Source organism: Hippocampus bargibanti, linkage group LG02 (genome assembly GCF_051943395.1).
Source record: "Hippocampus bargibanti isolate YZ-2025 linkage group LG02, ASM5194339v1, whole genome shotgun sequence".
Classification (NCBI taxonomy): Eukaryota; Metazoa; Chordata; class Actinopteri; order Syngnathiformes; family Syngnathidae; genus Hippocampus; species Hippocampus bargibanti.
The window spans coordinates 23612362-23631652 of NC_142735.1; the positions used below are offsets into that span (position 1 = coordinate 23612362).

The 19291-nt window shown below is 41.7% G+C and overlaps 1 protein-coding gene across 39 annotated transcripts in view; it reads left to right on the forward strand.

Moving 5' to 3' along the window:
* ptprda (protein tyrosine phosphatase receptor type Da) overlaps positions 1-19291 on the forward strand; it is a 348859-nt gene that overhangs the window by 299833 nt on the left and 29735 nt on the right. For 14 of the 39 annotated variants that reach the window (XM_088990303.1, XM_088990302.1, XM_088990306.1 and 11 more), the window contains 9 exons: positions 1824-2012; positions 5187-5195; positions 5840-5857; positions 7929-8039; positions 13393-13662; positions 15196-15777; positions 16261-16406; positions 16488-16632; positions 18715-19020. In XM_088990303.1, coding sequence (XP_088846429.1) covers positions 1824-2012; positions 5187-5195; positions 5840-5857; positions 7929-8039; positions 13393-13662; positions 15196-15777; positions 16261-16406; positions 16488-16632; positions 18715-19020 — 1776 coding nt within the window. The remainder of the gene's footprint in view (positions 1-1823; positions 2013-5186; positions 5196-5839; positions 5858-7928; positions 8040-13392; positions 13663-15195; positions 15778-16260; positions 16407-16487; positions 16633-18714; positions 19021-19291) is intronic. The other 25 variants (XM_088990324.1, XM_088990326.1, XM_088990328.1 and 22 more) reach the window with 5 other exon arrangements.

Sequence of the window (19291 nt, forward strand, 5' to 3'; positions counted from 1 at the left end):
GCATGGATCGGTAGGGGGGATCGGTAGGGGGGAGTAGCTGGAGGGTGCGGAGGCCAGTAATATTTTCCATGTCTTTGTCTTGGTTCTCGCCGTCCTAACGGTCCATTGAAGCCAGATTTTGTCCAGTTTTGTGGCGGCTCCAAACCACACCATGATGGAAGAGTGTGACAGATGCTCGCGTCTTCCTCGACATGCATTTATCAACCTGTGTCACTCTTATCTTTTATGCTCGGGGGCTCCCTAGAGGGCATTAGAAAAATCTTGACATAGGCCGCTTTATAAAAATAAGCCACAGAGTTGAAAGTGTGTGACAAAAGCAGTCCGGAAATGACGGTAAAATGATATGACTCCATCAGGTAAACTGAAACCGTGTAATTATTTTGCTTGGGAATCCCCTTGACATTTACCTTGTTGTTTGCAATTTATAAATTGGACGGGCGGCGATGCAGCTTGTGGCTCGCGTCAGGCTATTGATCGGATTGTTATTTGTCGAATTGTAGAATCGAGTAATTGCCTGAGTAAGCGGACAGCTCTGATACTGTCCCGTGAGGTCTTCATGCCTGAGAAATTCCATCCGCAGTGGTTCAGGCAGGGACAACCGAGTTGCTTGGAGAAAAGTTTGTGGTTCACTCTGAAGTCACTTGTTTGTTTTTTTTTTTTTACTTCTCTGAGATTTATCCACGGCTCTGGCTCGCTATGCCAAGTACCCAAAAGCATTATTGGAAGTCGGCCATGATTGTAATTTGGCGGCGAGCAGGCGTGGATGGCATCTCTGCGAAGTCTTTTTCCAAAGTGACAAAAATGCATCTGAAAAAGGTGATGATTAAACGTATGGCAGCAATGTAACGAAGCAAGTAAACATAAACTTTTGTTGGATGCACTGTTTAACAGAACAATCGCCGAAGAATTGCACTTGAAAGCCGAATCCCATCTTAAAACCTGAGGAAATCAAGTGTGTCCTTGGTACACCTGGCAGCAAAAAGCCACCTGCCGTTCATAGTGAACATGAAAAAGCACTTGAATAGGAGAGTTGGCGTCGCCATAGTGCCCGCCATTAACAAACAAATTTGGCTTTTAAAGGGGGAATTTGGCTGTCTTTGCAGTCTCATTTCTGGGATCTACGCTGGTGAAATGTACTTGAGAGAAGCTGCTCTCAGGAGATATTTCTTTGTCTGATGACGGAAAACACATAGCTGTATCTTAATCATCACGCAAATGGATGGTGGTAGGGAAATAAATGACACGAGCTGGAATGTTAAACTTGCAAGACTTGGAATTAGTGCGGGAAATGCATCCAACAAAGAACTAGATAATTTTTCCAAAGAAACTCAGTTAGAAAAGCATGCGATGAGCAACTCTGAGTTTTAGTTTGGGTTGTACCATTCTGTGCGTTTGCTATGGTTTTCGGAATGGGACAGAATGGCAACTCGGTGATCAAGTGGTTAGTATGTTGGCCTCACATTGAAAAGATGCAGGGTATGACTCCTGTTCCAGCATTCCTTTGTGGACTTTTCATGATCTCTCACCCTCCTGTATTCCCAAAATAAAATGCATGGAAGGTCAATGGAACACTTTGAATTGTCCAAGGGGTCTGCTTATGAGCCTTGAAGGTTGTTCATCTGTGTGTGACCTGTCATCCGCTGGCAACCAGTTCAGGGTGTCCCTTACGTACTGCCCAAAGACACCTGGGATATGCTTCAGAACACCCCGCGGCCCCTGTGAGGGTAAAGCCGTTCGAAAAATGGATGGATGGAAGGCTAATGGCATTGAATATATGAGCCCTAAAACTGTAGTTCTTAATTGAATTCATGTGTGTCTCCCAGAGGACCAGCTGCCCCCTGGTTTCCCCACCATAGACATGGGCCCACAGCTCAAAGTAGTGGAGCGAACTCGAACCGCCACCATGCTCTGTGCCGCCAGTGGCAACCCGGACCCGGATATCTCTTGGTTTAAAGACTTCCTCCCCGTCAATACCACCAACAACAACGGGCGCATTAAACAGCTGCGATCAGGTATGTTGCTTCAAAAATGTTTTCAATGTCATCTGTGTTCCCCTTCATGTGACTTTGATTTTAGGACTATTTTTTTGTGTAGTTAATGGCATTTTCTGATATTTCCAGTTCTATTCTGAGTTGACCCCAGTGTGTTTCTTTTGGTGTTGTCATTAGTCTTTTGGAAATTGTCTCTCCTCATGCGTAGGCTATAACCGATTTGGGATTTTTCTTTCTGCCGCCTTGGTGCAGTTTGTTTTGTTTTTGTGAGTCCATTCACTTTTGATTTTGAGTTGATGAAATACTCTTGAGTCTTCTAGGAAGTTATTTTGTTTGTGTGTGATATATGGACCTTTATTAGAAATCAGATTTGAAGAACGAATAATGGTCTATATAGCAGCTATGTGTTTTATTTTTGTTGTTGCTTTAATTTGACATAATTTACACTCTCAGAAAAATAATGTTTAGGGGTACGACAACTTGTCACTGTGATGCCATCCACACCTAACACCCTTGGAAACGTAGCCACATCTTTTTTGGCCTTGGAAAATTGACATCAGGAGTCAGATGAGTCACTCTTTACGGGTGCATCAGTACAGTATTTTTCCGGACTATAAGTCGCAGCGCAGTATACGTCATACCAGCCGTAAAAAGCATAATGAAGAAAAAAAGATACGTCGCATCAGAGTTTAAGTCACATTTCGGAGGTGATTATATAAAATTCAACATCAAGAACAGACATGTCATCTTGAGAGGCAATAAAATGGAGAACAGTGCTCATCACCAATGAGCCGAGAACGTGTCTGGTATCTTCATGTAAACTTAAAGGACAACCGACGTCACTTTTTTGTTTTTTAACTGACACCAGAAAAACGTTTTATAGCATCTAAAATACCCAAAACATGCAGTATGATATTTTTCGTCAAATGCAAAACACCAATAAAAATGACTTAGTGTCCAAAATCTGCAAAAAAATTGACCTGCGAATTGGGTATTTTCAGAAAGTCCCGCCCACATTTCGTGACGTCACCCCAAGACGTCTTGCCTTGCTGGAGAATCAAAACAATGACTTCAGATTCTGAGAATATGCTTTCTTGTTAATCATCCAGTTATGAATATGGTTCAAATAGTTCTGAATAAGAAAGCATACATGTTTGCAATGGATTAAATAATTTATTCCGTGCCATTTTGAGGCAACATTGGGGGACAATCTCTCACCAAACAAAGAGGCACAAAATGGCGACCAGCTCCGGTGAGGAATTAATCAGCCCGTTTCCACAGGCTGATATATTCCTTCCATGGAGTTTGCCTCCCTCTGCTGGCGGCTTTTGGGTGTAAGACATGGTTTAAAAAAAAACAGTACAGCAAAATACATTGACGTGATTGAAAGACGCTACAATGCGTCTTTTTTACGGTGAGGACGCCTTTTCTGACGCCACGTACGGCCTTGTCACCAACTCAAAAACAAGACTTCCTGAATGTTCAGTGCGAGTCTTAAAACGTAAAATATAGCTATATGCTGTGGAATCTTATTAAAATACGCCCAGTAGAAATCATTTGAAGCCATTTTACAAATTATGGACACAACTTGTCCGGAGACCTCGGTTGTCCTTTAAAGAAATAATAAACCATCCGTGTCACTCTAAAAAAAACTAAATCCAGTGAAATATTCATTCCGTGTGTCGCTTTTAAAAAACCTGGTCAACTCTAAAGATGTGCTTCCTCTTCTACGTCACTTACGTCAGACTCATCATCGACTAATCGATGCCTAGAGCACCTTCTTTTAGTCAAATGTACATATACCACATGAAACTTATTTCAGAATGTGTCTCACACCAAAGTGGTAACTCGTGGGCTCGTGACAACAAAAACTGTGACTTATAGTCCGAAAAATACAGACTGCACTGATTCCGACTCCATTTTCTGTATCCAGCAATCAGTCGGAGAGTATAGTATCGACTTTTAGGCTGCATTCCCACTAGCAGTTTGTATGAGAGGAATCTTTTGGGATGTCATTAACTTCCCATGCTAGCCCAATTTCTACAACCATATCAACTTCCTATACAGACACCCCCCAACTTATGAACATTCGAGTTACAACGTTAAGGTACATACTAACATTTTTCAGGCACAGTATATCGAAAAATGTTTGGACAGAGATGCTGTAAGTTAGATTTTGTATTGTGCACCTTTTTCCGGCCAAGCTCGCTTGCGATTGCCTGCGTACTGTGCTTCACGCACACGCACACACATAGACACATTAGAAGTTTCAAGGGCTGGATGTTTACAGACACCAAGGCTGACTACGCTGAAGTGTTGCAAATGGTTTCAGGCCCAGACCCGCCGAGCTCGCTTACAATTAGCTGGGTAGAGTAGATGGGCTGGGAGGAAATCCCTCTTCCCAGCTGACGCTCTGAGGAGGAGGCACCGAGCTCGCTTACGATTGGTTGTGGCGGGGAGGAAATCCTTCTTCCCAGTGTATCCTATGAGAAGGAGGCGAATGGCGATGCATAACAAAAAGTAATGGCACGTAATTTGGTAATTATGTGCCAGCAGCTTCAGTAATGGCTTACTGAAGACCCAAACATATATGTCATCGTACTACAGGAGGTGTGAATTTATTTTACAACTGTTAGAGCGTCTGTGTTTTATACTTCCCTATTCAGTGTTGGACTTAAACATACATTCCATACAAAATATAACACTGACGCAACCCGCCCCCGCCACAAACCCTTCAACATCCTGTTAGCCGCATTCCTATCTAAACATATCGACGACTCATCACTCTCTACAGACCTGTTAACTTCCTACGGGTCCCCCCGACCCCCTCAAGTGATCAAGATGTCTTTGAATTAGTTTTGGTAATTCACTAAACCGATCAACCACCTGCAGTACCCCTATTTCTGACAGTGTACTGACCCCCCCCTGGAAACAACTTGTGTTTTGCAGCTTGAATGTGCCAGCGTCTGGCAACGTCTGTTTTTGACCACCTTTGTCTTTTTCTTTCGTTTTCTTTTCTTTTTTCTTTTCTTTTAATTTTCAAGAGAAGTAACTAACCCCTCGCGCCATGGTGATAATGATGATCAAAGCAATTAACAACGCCTCTTGTTAACCGACAACTTTAAGAATATGACCATATTCTTACGCCTATGTCTTTCTTCTCTCTATATGTTTTTGGTTTTTTTTAATCTACAGAATCCTTTGGTAAGTGCTTAGCTCTAAAGCGCACATCACCCCCTTTCCACTAATTCTCATATTTCCAACAACTGTTGAAATGCATGGCATGCATTTTACTAACAGACGATGACTTCAGCTTTACAACTACGATGGGTATAATAACTACAGTCAGAGAGAAACCTCCCTCACGTAGAAAGTGTTCACCTACACATGCAAGGGACAGCGGCTTTCACTTAGATGACACATTTTTTTTGTTTTTATTATCCTCGGGGTTGTTTCAAATGTAAAAATTCAAAAATCACGAAGTAACATGTTCAGCAAGCACACAAAAGCCTCCATAGTTTAGTTTCTTCCCCCCCTTTTCACTAGACGGTCTTCAGAAGCTCCTCCGTGTGAAAGTTCCTGTGATTTCGCAAATGCTGAATCCTTCACCGAACGTTCTTATTCTCTCTCTCTCTCTATCTCTCTCTCTCTCTCTCTGTCTCTCTCTCTCTCTCTCTCTCTGTCTCTCTCTCTCTCTTGGTCTCTCCTCTCTATTTCCTCCAGTATCGTCTATTTATTGTTGAAAATTTCTTCTTCCAACCCCCCACACCCCCCCCCCCCCCGACCTCTATCTGCACACGTACTAATGCTTCTTTCTAATCTTATTTGCATTCATATTATCCACCCAGGTGGTACGCCAATACGAGGTAAGCGTGCTGAACTGACGCCTCACAGAATGAGAAATAAAACAGAGTTCATTCTTGCTTTCACCGCCACCCACTCTTCACGGTTGTCCCGTTTCTCAGTCGCCATGGCATTTTACCCTCTCTGAATCGCCCTGTTTCGTTGATTCCATTCCATTCCATTCATGTCTTCCATTCTGTTCCGCTTTCACAAGTCCAGTTGTGATATGCTTCCTATGGCTCCAACAACAACAAAAAGCATATCCAATGACAATTATTACTTTTTTTCTGTCAAGCCCTTTTCCATTTTTGTTTGCCATATAGCAAAATCATGCGTCCCTCTTTTTGTCCAACTAAAACAACCAAGCATTTTTCCCCCCCTTAGCAGTTCTTGCTGTGGAGTCAACGCCCCTGCCACCCTCCCCACATGAAAAAAAATATTTCCCTCCCATTTCTTTTACTTGCTCTCCTCTCCTGTACCTCTACAAAAAAGCCCAAACAACCACTTTTTTGATAAAGTTTCTACGGTGCTTTTTTACCTCTTTCACACCTATTTTTCTGACTTTTATTGCCTCTTTGGAGCTTTTGACTTTTTTTATTTTTATTTTTGTCTTCAGGCTTTGGGAAAAACTGTAGAGTCGGACGGAGGGAAGTGGATGCATTGGCTCAATTTTTGGCCATGTTGACCCGGCAAGACACAGCAGTTTTTTTTTTTTTTGGTCTGGTCAATGTGACACCACACTGCTGATCCCATTGTGGATTTCATTGGGTGTCTTTTGAAAATCAAAATACATAAAAAGCAGTGGTTGGTTCTTGTTGGCTCAGGGGCATTTTGAATTTTGTCCTCTAATACACCTGTATTTTATTTTTCAGCTAAGGGTTGTCGCAAGGTTGTAAGTTGTGCTGACATGCATTTCTTGCCAAGATTTGCATGTCAAAAACAAACAAACAAGTTTTGTTCCGGAGGGTTATGTGTTAGATTTGCCTCGCATTTTCCTGCAATTGCTCTTTTTTCACCCTTGCCCCCACACGAGCAGCAATTTTTTTTTTTTTTTTTTGCTCATTGCTGCCTTTTTTAATGAGAAAAAAAATACAGATGACAGCCGATTTGTGATTGAATATGCTAAAAAATCATTCAGAAAAAAATTCCTTTCAATTGTCCTTTCTTGTTCAACTGCTTTCGTCGACTGTGAACCTCTTTTGTTTGATCCATGTCTCCCCGAAAAGAGTTCCACTCACCCCCTACCCACACTCCCATATTGACCAGTCAGGTTACATCATGTACCCCAGCCCCAAATTGGCATAATAGGATGAGTGTCTTGATTGTTTTCTGAATTCTGTTTAGTTTACTCAATATTATCCAAGGTTACCTCCAAAGTCAAATACCTTACGGATGCGGACCATTTGGGACCAAAAAAAAAAAAAATACAAAATAGTTTACCATAGAATAATTGTTTTTCTTATTCTTATTTTTTTACAACAAATTATAATTTGCCTTTTGATATAATAAACATAACAATAACAAAAACACATATTGCTCATGATCAATGATAATTTTTAACATGTTCGTATCCAAATTGCTGAATTATACGTTGAAGAAATCAGCACAGACGCTTTGTCGTGGTCATTGTCAGAAAGGCAGGAAAAAAATAAATAAATAAATGGAAGCATAATCTCAAAAGACTCGCTCGAATCTTGCCAGACCGCAACAAACACAATAACATGTATTATTGCTTGCAGTGCACATTGTTTTTTTTTAATCAATAAGTTCAACATTAGGTCGTAGAGGTTGGACTGAGCTCATACAAGACATGCCTTCTCATTACCTAAAAATGTTAAAGATGGTCATATTGAACCCTGTCACAGACTATTTGTATTGCAAATGATGAGAAGTCATCACGGACAATGGTGTTGGACTTTGGAGGTTCGCAAAAAGATTGCATCTTCAAGAGTCTTGCACACGATGAAGCTAATATAGTGGATCAAACAAATCAATCAGAACGTTCATATTTCGTCATTTGCAAAAAAAAATGCTTGTTATGTTATTGGCAGACTTTAATTCTCCTCTGCCACCCTGTTTGTGATTCCCAAACAGGAGCCCTGCAGATTGAGCAGAGTGAGGAGTCGGACCAGGGAAAGTATGAGTGTGTTGCCACCAATAACGACGGGACACGTTATTCGGCGCCGGCCAACCTGTATGTACGAGGTATGATAACCACACAAAAAGTTGTTTGTTAAAAAGCCTACGGCGGGCCTCATTCGGTGTTGTAGCTTTTGAATATCTTCTAATTTGGATTGAGTGATTGTTTGTTCATTTAACCGCACTGATGTCTGAACCTAGAAAGCACAGGTGTCAAAGTCAAGGCCCGGGGCCAACTCTGGCCCACCACATCAGTTTATTCGGCCCGTGAAAGCAAATCAAAGGTGTGAAATTCCATAATGCTTGCTAAAATTCCGAAACAAAATTAGTAATTGGCATATGTCAACCACAATAACAGTCATTATTTTGTACTTCAGATTTGAAAACTAGTAATTCATTAATTTGTTGTGTGCTCTATATGTAAAATATGGAGGGGATTAAACATGCTAATGGATTCCCCAAATTCATAACGGTCCCCGAGAGGAAACCGTAACTACAATGTAGCCTGCGGCAAAAAAATGACTGACACCTTTGCTATACAGTATCCACTCTGCTCTGCATTTTTCCAGCCCTTTCCATTACCTGGCCCAGTTGGTGACGATTGCTTTTTGTTTTATCTTGACTTTTTTGCCCCCTGTGTTGATAAACAATGAAAGGGTATCAAGGAATTTAGCACTGTTTAACACACAAATGTTCTTCTTTCTGAAGGCGACCGAGCTATGTCAACCTATCGATTGGATGTTTAGTGCTCAAGCAGGAACGTTGCTTGTTTGAAAGTTGAAGTGCATCGCAGGGGTCTTTAATAAACTCCAATAGACTCGTTCACTGCCAGCCATTTTTCACACAGAGTTCCCACATGTTGCCAACTGTTTCATAGCATTTTTTGACTCATCATTCAAATTCAGAATTGAGTCTCAGTTTCACAATAAAACCAAAAACTCAGAACTTGGGAAGAGGAAATAGCATGACTTTGAGAATTTTTTATTGCCTTTGTGATGTCTCAAACTATAAAATGGTGGAAAAGAAATTGGTAAAGGGCCTTGTGGCAGCAAAATATTTTATTTGTAGCGACATTAACTCGCTGCCTCCGGTTGAACATTAGTCACATCATTACATTGTGTTCACAAAACTACTCACTTCATAAAATATCAAAAATGTTAGGTGTGATGTGTGATAGAAGGGTTTCAGCTGGGATGAAAGGAAAAGTGTATAAAATAGTGGTGAGACCAGCCATGATGTTTGGACTGGAGACAGTGCCACTGAAGAAAAGACAGGAAGCAGAGCTGGAGGTAGCAGAGCTGAAGATGTTGAGGTTTTCTTTGGGAGTGACCAGGTTGGATCAGGAATGAGTACATTAGAGGGACAACTCATATTAGAGGCTTTGGAGAGAAAGTCAGAGAGGCCAGACTGAGATGGTTTGGACATGTCCAGAGGAGAGACAGTGACTATATCGGGAGAAGAATGCTGAGCCTTGAACTGCCAGGCAGGAGACCGAAAGGAAGACCGAAGAGGAGGTTTATGGATGTGGTCAAAGAGGACATGAAGGTAGCTGGTGTGAGAGAATAGGATGCACAAAACCGGGATAGATGGAGGAGATTGATTCGCTGTGGCAACCCCTGAAGGGAAAAGCCGAAAGGAAAAGAAGGAGAAGACTCACTTCATAAATCATTATCTTTTCTCATGATCAAGACACACGCCATCTATGACCAAATACTGTCGTCTGATATTAATTCAGACTTCTCACTTGTCAGGTGCCTAAATATGTCCATCTTACGGCTCGTCTGTGTAAGCTCTCAGTCGTACAGGAGTGGTCCATCGATGAGAAGGTTTCTTCAGCCGTCATCTGTACAAAAGTGAAGGTTTCGGACGTTTCGCCTCCTATCCAAGAGACTTCGTCAGCGAACTAAAGTCTGACTGGTCGTATCGGCCCCATATATATAACCCTAATGTCCAGACCTGGTGGCGCCGGACACAGCTATGATAGGTCCCTACTCTCAGGTTGGGGGGGGCGCGAGACCCCCCCCTGTGGCCCCACTGATTGTTCCTACATTCCTGACTAACGATTGGCCTATTACCCCCACTCCCCCCGGTATCACCTCATCAGCATAACGACCCTCATCAGCATTGCGAAAGTTGCCTAACCTGTTTTGCCTGAGCAGGCTATTGTATGAACGATCCAAATTGAACCTCACACCACCAGACCGGTTTAATGAAGGATTTTGTTGTTTTATAAGAATCGCCTCTTTTACCCCCCTTTCAAACCATCTATGTTCTTTCGCTAAGATTTTAACCTCATTGTCGTCAAATGAGTGGTTAGTAGCTTTTAGGTGCAAATGTACTATGTAAATGTACGATGAAAAAAAAAAAAAAGACTTTATCAACATCGCAGGGATAATACTAGTGGGCCTCAATCGGCAGTACATTTGCACCTAAAAGCTACTAACCACTCATTTGACGACAATGAGGTTAAAATCTTAGCGAAAGAACATAGATGGTTTGAAAGGGGGGTAAAAGAGGCGATTCTTATAAAACAACAAAATCCTTCATTAAACCGGTCTGGTGGTGTGAGGTTCAATTTGGATCGTTCATACAATAGCCTGCTCAGGCAAAACAGGTTAGGCAACTTTCGCAATGCTGATGAGGGTCGTTATGCTGATGAGGTGATACCGGGGGGAGTGGGGGTAATAGGCCAATCGTTAGTCAGGAATGTAGGAACAATCAGTGGGGCCACAGGGGGGGGTCTCGCGCCCCCCCCAACCTGAGAGTAGGGACCTATCATAGCTGTGTCCGGCGCCACCAGGTCTGGACATTAGGGTTATATATATGGGGCCGATACGACCAGTCAGACTTTAGTTCGCTGACGAAGTCTCTTGGATAGGAGGCGAAACGTCCGAAACCTTCACTTTTGTACAGATGACGGCTGAAGAAACCTTCTCATCATCTTACGGCTCGTTAACATTTCTCTTCCCCGTAATCAACGCAAGACTACCACTAGTATTTAGCTTCAATGCGAAGGTTTTTGAGGAAAGATTCCATATTGGAGTGTTGCAAATGCAAAAGTGGTAGTAAAGCGTCAAGACAACAGTGGGAGAAGAAACACAAATGAGACGGTCCGCAAAAATGTTGCTGGCAGTTAGCTAGCAACAGTTAGCTCACCATTAGCTAACAACGGATGGCTATTAATGCGCCTAACCATGTTACACTGTCGCTCCTAAGTCTGTTATCGCCGCCTGTATGGTGACAAGCAAGCGACTTTAGCTCTGACAATCACATTCACGAAGGGATGATGAGAAAAGATGGAGATACCACATGAAATGCTAAGCTAGCCTAAGAGGAACATGGCGAGTGCAATCAAGTAATTGGGTGAACATATACAAGACATTTTAAAGATAGGGCTGGCTGGAACTACGTTAAAGGGGATAATATCCAACTTTAAACAGCAATATTGGAGACAAATTCAACAATGTCTCCATTCTAGAGAGAAAATAAGATACTCCAAAGTGAACCGAAATGGGAAATGAATTACGGTGCACGATGCCGGGCAACAACAAAGAGTAGCCCATACGGTTATAAGTAGATGAAAATAGAATTGAATATTTTGAATTTATTTGTAATGTTCATTTCTGTTGTCACAATGGACTCTTACGATTTAATTTGGGAGGTCTTCCGAAACAATATTCACAAGTTATACATTACAGCAGTTTTTTTCCAATGATTTTGCTTTGCTTCTATACAAGAAAGTAAAGTTTTGAAAAGAAATAAAAAAATATTAAAGTAAAATTTTAAATATTTGGAGACCCAGTTCCATCTTCTTCCAGGTCAAACAAGATGAGGAATTCTAATCAAATGGCATATTAATTTTTAAAGGGACTGTCCCTTTTGTCTTCTACATGTTGCTCCGACTTCAATATATGCTTTTGAGGACTAAAGTCCTATCCAATGCCAGTGATTTGATCTTTTCAAGCAAGGTGAAGAAGGCAAAGTCCTTTGAGATGTTTAATCTGGACGCTTGTTTACTCTCCCCTTGTTTTTCTCCTTTATGCTTTGTGTTCATTTTCTTTTCTTTTTTGTGTACCTCCAAAAACAATCCTCCGTCTCCCCTTCAGAGCTGCGGGAAGGTTGGTGTGTTTTCTTGTTTTCTCTAAATATAACAACGCACACTGTTCATTCAGAGAAACGCTCAAGTGGTATTGTTATTATTGTTTTCAGTTGTCCGCCGGTGCTCCATATTGGTTCGCGCACAAGAACTGCATTTGCATCTCATTTGCATGTTGTCAGTGTTCCTGCTTGGCCTCCGGAAATCCAGGAAAACGAGTGTCGGAACAGAACAAACGGAAGCTTCCCGAATGACATTCATGAGGAATGTGTACTTGATAGTAATTGGCACTAAATACAAGTGTTAAACTGTAAAAGCAACCTTGCCCCCAAGAGACTTGACTTGGGTGGGGGGTAGGGGTGCTCCTTGAAAGAATACGACTTATGATGATGAGCCCTCACAAATGTAATGATATTCAAATGAGCGGGGTAATATGATGTCTGCGGGGAAGCGCGCGCAACGGCGTCCGTTCTGATATTAATTAAATCAGGAGTATTTAATAATGGACGACAAAGCGGGCCGCTCGGCTTAAGAGTCCGTACAGGAAGCGATGGCCAAAAATGAAAGGCAGCAACACTGTTTATTTTCAGTTCATGTGCCGTAAAATATTGATTTGGGGTGTTTTATGTGTGACCACGTTTCTGTCAACAGCTCAGACTGTTTTGTTTTGTTGTCGTTATTTTTGTCGTGAGTTGCATTCTGACACAAATGAATGGGATGCAAGTACAAACGTATTATGAAATTCATCCAGTCAAGTGTGATTTGTATTTATTTTATTTATTTTATTTTCTTATGATTGACCCGATTGTAAGAACCGGTCGTCATTAAATTACTTCATGAGTAATATATATATAAAGATACTAGTAGCAGTATTCATCACATGTTTATTGTTTTTTTCTTAATTTGTTATGTTGTTTGCTACAGAAATATAATTGTAATGTAATTGTATTACTCAGTGACCCAAGTATGAATCAGTGACAGCAATTTTTGAATTAGAGATGGCCTTGTGCAGGAATCAGAGCAATTTCATGTTTATTTATTTGTTTATTTTTTTAAATCTATGAATGTTTACCACCCTCTCTGATTCAAAATTATAGTATACATTTCTCGACATTTTTTTTTTAATGGCGTTGTCCTGTTACTATTCTCATTGTCGTTGTTTTGGTCCTGACGTTGCTCATCACATTAAGTTGCATGCAGCACTGCATCACGATGTCGCATCGCTCATCAATCCCAACGCGTCCATCCCCGATCAATCATCCCAGCAGTGTCCCCTAAGGGCCTCTTTTAAAGTGTGTTCCTTATGTTTTTGTCCCGTGGCAGTGCGTCGGGTGCCGCCACGCTTCTCCATCCCGCCCACGGACAACGAGATCATGCCGGGCGGTAGCGTGAACATCACGTGCGTAGCGGTTGGCTCACCCATGCCGTATGTCAAGTGGATGCTGGGCGCCGAGGACCTAACGCCCGAGGACGACATGCCCATCGGGCGGAACGTCCTGGAGCTGACTGACGTCCGCCAGTCGGCCAACTACACCTGCGTGGCCATGTCCACGCTGGGGGTCATCGAGGCCGTGGCGCAGATCACCGTCAAAGGTACCGCTTTCGCCCTCGCCACTACGTTAATCCCAGATGCCAGCAAATCGAGTTTGGCGGTTTTATCTCGCAGCTGGAAAGCCACACAGGATCATCGCCTTGTTATCCGACTTGCAATCATATCGTTGCGAGGACAATACGGCGAGCGGGCGCCACTGCATGCACACAAGGGACGAGCTTTTCTTGTTCCAGAGACATAACAGAGATATTAGTCACAATATAACAGCCTGACAGCGAGGGTTCCCTGTTGCATAGTTCAGGCGGCGTATAAAGACAATCTATTGCTGGTATATTTCGCCGTGTGAGGAATTAAAGCCATAAATTTCGCCACTGAATTATTCAAGTGATAAGCAGCTTCATGTCGGAGATGAGCAACATGGCTTGGTACGCACGAGCAGCTGCACGGGGTTTGGCCGCACGAACGGCATTTGCTCATTTTGGAGCGGCTTATATTGATGATATATATGAAGAAAGTATTGTCTGTTCCAGAAATCTAGGTGATATCATGGATGTTTATAGCAATTGGTTTTTAGTTCCGTGCGTGGAATTTTTATGATCTGCTACTGTCATCGACTGCTACGAATATCATACATGCTTTATGGATGGCACACTTTTTTTCGTCTTTGCCAGAGGAAGATCTTGTCCATTCAGGAGAAGGTTAAAAAAACATCCTGATGTACAGAACATATTTTTTGGTCTGTGGCAAAAAAAATCAATAAGAAATGAATGAATAAATAAAAAAGATAAATAAAGAAATAAAGAAATGATCCAAAATATCACGAAGTAATTGAGTAAATTAAATAAAATAAATAAATAAATAAATAAATAAATAGATGAACACATAACTAAATAAATAAATACAGTAAAGTCTCGTTATATCGATATCGGATATATCGGTAGTCCCGGTTATATCGATACTATTTCTGTGCACGCACAGAGAAAATTACATGCGAACAGGGTCGGATATATCGATAGTCCCGGTTATATCAATATTTTTCGGACTCCCTTGAATATCGTTATAACGAGACTTTACTGTAAATCAGTGAACTAATAATAAAAATGAAATGTAAATTTCACCACTGTGAGACTAATAAAGGCATATCTAATCCAATCCAATAATAATAATAATAATAATAATAATAATAATAATAATAATAATAATAATAATAATAATAATAATACATTTCATTTATAAGTACCTTTCAAAACTGTCAAGGACACTTTACAGTCACAGGATATTTTTTCTGCGGGTGAGCAGCGGCAGCCACACAGCATTCACTCAACCCGGAAGTAACATAAAATAAAAAAAACATAATAACAAATAATATGACTAAGAAGTAAAGGAATACACAAATGAATAAATAAATGCACAAATACACAATTACATAAATACATAAATACAAAAATAAATACATATCCAAATAAGTAAATATGTGAATGAATGAATGAATGAATGAATGAATGATCAAGTTCCATGTAGAATTTCATACATTGCAGTTCAGTCCCGGATTTATAACCACTCCATTCCCACAGCTTTGCCTCGTAATCCCGGCATCCCGGTGGTCACCGAACGCACAGCCACGAGCATTACCCTGACGTGGGATTCCGGCAATCCTGAACCGGTGTCATACTACATCGTCCAGCACAAGTCCAAGTACTCGGATGATTTGTACAAGGAAATTGACGGCGTGGCGACCACTCGTTACAGCATAGGCGGCCTCAGTCCTTACTCAGATTATGAGTTCCGCGTAGTGGCCGTCAACAACATTGGCAGGGGCCCACCCAGCGAGAGTGTGGAGGCCAAGACGGCCGAGCAGGCGCCCAGCACGGCACCCCGCCGGGTGCGGGGGCAAATGCTGAGCGCCACAACGGCCGTTATTAACTGGGAAGAACCGGAGGAAGCCAACGGGCAGATTATGGGCTACAGAGTTTACTACACGCTGGATTCCAACCAGCACGTCAACCTATGGGAAAAGCAAATCGTCCGAGGGGCAAACTTTGTCACCATCCAAGGCCTCATTCCGAACAAAACGTACTACATCAAAGTGTTGGCGTACACGTCGGTCGGCGATGGGCCTCTCTCTCCAGATCTGCAGATCATTGCAAAGACAGGAGGTGAGCTGGATTTCATTTCCTCATTTCATTGTAGTTACAGTTTCCTTTCGGAGGCCGTTATGAATTTGGGGAATCCATTAGAATCCACATATTACATATCGTGCTCACAACAAATTAATGAATAACTTGGTTTCAAATTTGATTAAAAATTAATTGATTAAAAAATAATTACTGCTATTGTTTTTACATTGGACATTAGCAAGCATCATGGAATTTCTCATGTTTGATTTGCTTTTGTAGGCCAAATAAAATGGGCACGATTTGGCCCCCAGGCCTAGACTTAGACACCTGTGATCTAGGGGCTGTCAACAAATGTAATTTGGTGAACTCGCAAGATGGAAATGCAAATAACTGTCAACGTGCAGTGGGAAAGAAAATGTTGTCTTTTGATTTACTTAGCTGTGATTTATAGCTGTGGCTATTTTGAATGATTAGATGAGGCTCTTTTGAAATATGTTGTGGTTCAACCCGTCTTCATTCCAGTTCCTTCCCAACCGACGGACTTCAAGGGTGAGGCCAAGTCGGAAACAAGCATTTTGTTGTCATGGATTGCACCTGTCCAGACGGGACAGGAGAATCAAATCACGGGATATGATCTATTGTACAAGAAGAGGGATGATAAAGATGAGGTAACAATTGACATTCGCCGACCCCCCCACTTGACTCTTGAATCCGCAACATTTTGAAGAACCTTTGTCTCCATTTTCCAGCGGCGAATTAGCTTCGAGCCCACCACGACATACCTCATGAAGGACTTGAAGCCCTTTACCACATACGCCTTTCGTCTGGCGGCCCGTAGCAAGCACGGTGTTGGCGCATACACCAGCGAGATCTCCGCTGAGACCCCGCAAACACGTAGGTCTCCTTCCGTATCCGCTGGGTGACGCCTTTGAAATGTATCCTGCCTAACAAATGAATTGGAACAACAGCTGATGAAAAATTGAGGCCTTAATTCCTGTTATGTTCTGGTTCAAATATGATGTTGAAATATTATTTCCAGATTCTTAAAAAAATTAATACAATTCTTATTTTTATTGTTTATCTAGATAATGGGTGTCATTCTTATTTTTCTCTGATCTTGGTCGTATGAAAATTTACAAGAACTCTCTTAAATTACACATGAAATTTTTGGTCCAAAATTTGGCTAACATGTTTGACATCAAATTATGTGGTGGGCCATATGTAGCCCCCGGGCATTGAGTCTGACGCCTGAGCTCGAGATTTAGACAAAAGGGCTAAAACTTGACTCACAAAAAATTATCGTGAGCAGTAATCTCCCAATCTTGTTGATGCGGCACCTTCAACGTTTTAGAAACAATGATGTCGAAACACATTTCAATATTCATTGAACGAAGCGGAAATGCACATGTGGCATATACTTTCTTGATATTTATTTCACAAACTAAAATTGGCTCATTTCAAAATAGCCTCCTGGCAGAAAGATACTACTTTCCGCTTAGACATTTTCTGGAATCTGAGGGTGTTCAACAAAAAAGATCAAGATATCTTAAAGAGAAAAAAAAATGCAAGAATGGGAGGTGGGGTCGGAGTGTACCAAAAAAAAACAAAAAAACTCCAACTAGTAAGAAAAACTCTACATTCTAACACTCGTCATTCAAAGCTCGATGATCGCTTCTGCACCCTGCCGGTAATAAAAATGTTCCCATTTAAATAAACGGTGAGCCTACATGTTTGAAGAGGGTATCACCTGAGCGTCTTAAAGAGCCAAAGGGCATGCGTGTCCCATTGGAAGCCTCCTCTTGACCTTGTATGGTGAAATAGGGAAGAGAATGAACTTTCTGCAAAGCCCAAAAGCAATTCTACGGAATTTTAAACCGGCATTTTTTTAACTGTTTACGCAGAAATGTTTGTTTATGTATTTCTTTATTATTTTTGTGAGCGCCTTCTTTACAAACACAAAAAATGTCTGTGAGTTAATTTCGCTCATCTAATTTAAAAGGCAGCCTGCAAGTTTCTCTGCCGATGATCGGCGTTTTTAAACTACCCATAGATGCAGACACCGTTTAGCTTCTGACCGTTTAATAAAACCGTTCAATAAAATTGGTACTGTGGAGGGCCTGATGTCCGCACACCGTCATTTACTCGCGCAATTTGTTGCCTCAGTGACAATGTAGTTTGCCTAAGTCGTCATTGTAGCAAAAGCCTTTTGTGTTATGCTTGGTCGGGGCTAGCATTATCTGATTAGCATGAATCATGCCCACCTAAAGAAGGGTTTGACCAAAGTTTTATCTTTAATGTATTGAGACAATTAAAATGATGACGTTAAAAATAAGGGCCTGTGGATGGCTACATGGGGCTTTTGTGAGGGGTGGGGGGTCTGTTGTAAACAAGAGTGTAAAAGACAAGCTAGCAGCTCTCAGGTAGGTATGTCAGACATTGGACAGCACACGGCTCAATTATGCGGAGGGATGCATGCCCATGTTTGAGAATCTACTAAACAAAAGTCATGTCTCCTTGGGAAGCTTCTCTGTCATACAATCAGGCTTTTACCACAAACCAACAGGCTTCGGAAAGGTTGGTGACGAATGCAGTTTTCTCCTTTACAAAACCCATTGAACGCATCAACCTTTATGTTTTTGGATTGATGGTAACTGCTTGCCAAATTTGCCTTCAACAAGAAGATCATAGATGATTGTTAACGGTTACATGATGTATGTATTGGTAGCTTACACAAGGCACAGCTGTCCTCTTTCCAACTAAACACCCTCCATTCATCATCAGTTTTGTGTTACATTTTGTGTTTTTTGGTTCATTCCCATCTTTGGTTGTGCTTTGTCCTCATCTTCCTTTATTTTCCCTTTTTTCCCCCTCTTCCATTTGGATATTTCGACAATCACCACCACAATTAAAAAAAAAAAAACAATGAAAATGAAAACAAACTACGGCCTCACTAAAACTCAAATTGCTCAAAATCAGAGCCCTCAGGCCCACCCGCAGAAGTCAGGTGCTCAAGTCCCACATCCACGAGCATCCTGGTAAGTTGGCGGGCGCCCCCGATGGAATCACAGAACGGAATCATAACCCGATACAGCATCCAGTACGCCGCCACAGAAGGGGAGGATATCTCCCCACGACAAATCCCGGATATCCCCCCGGAAAGCTCACAGTATCTTTTGCAACACTTGGAAAAATGGACAGAATACCACGTGACTGTCACCGCCCATACGGATGCCGGAGCAGGTCCCCAAAGTGTGCCACAACTGGTCCGCACCGAGGAGGACGGTACGTGTTCGCCAGTTCCAAAGTTCTTCGCCATGACAGCCATAACAGCCATAACTAACAATCCCTTTCACCTACTTCTCACAAAGACTTTTTGGACTTTTGATCGACCCCCCTCTACCTCCTTCTCTCCACCCCACTACATTTTTACTCAATTTCAACACATGGTATGGCCTATAGTACCAGTCCCACCTGTCATTTTTGAAACGTGGGCGGTGGGATTTTTTTCCCCTTTCTTATTTTTTAACAGGCCTTTTTTTAAAAATGTTTTTCA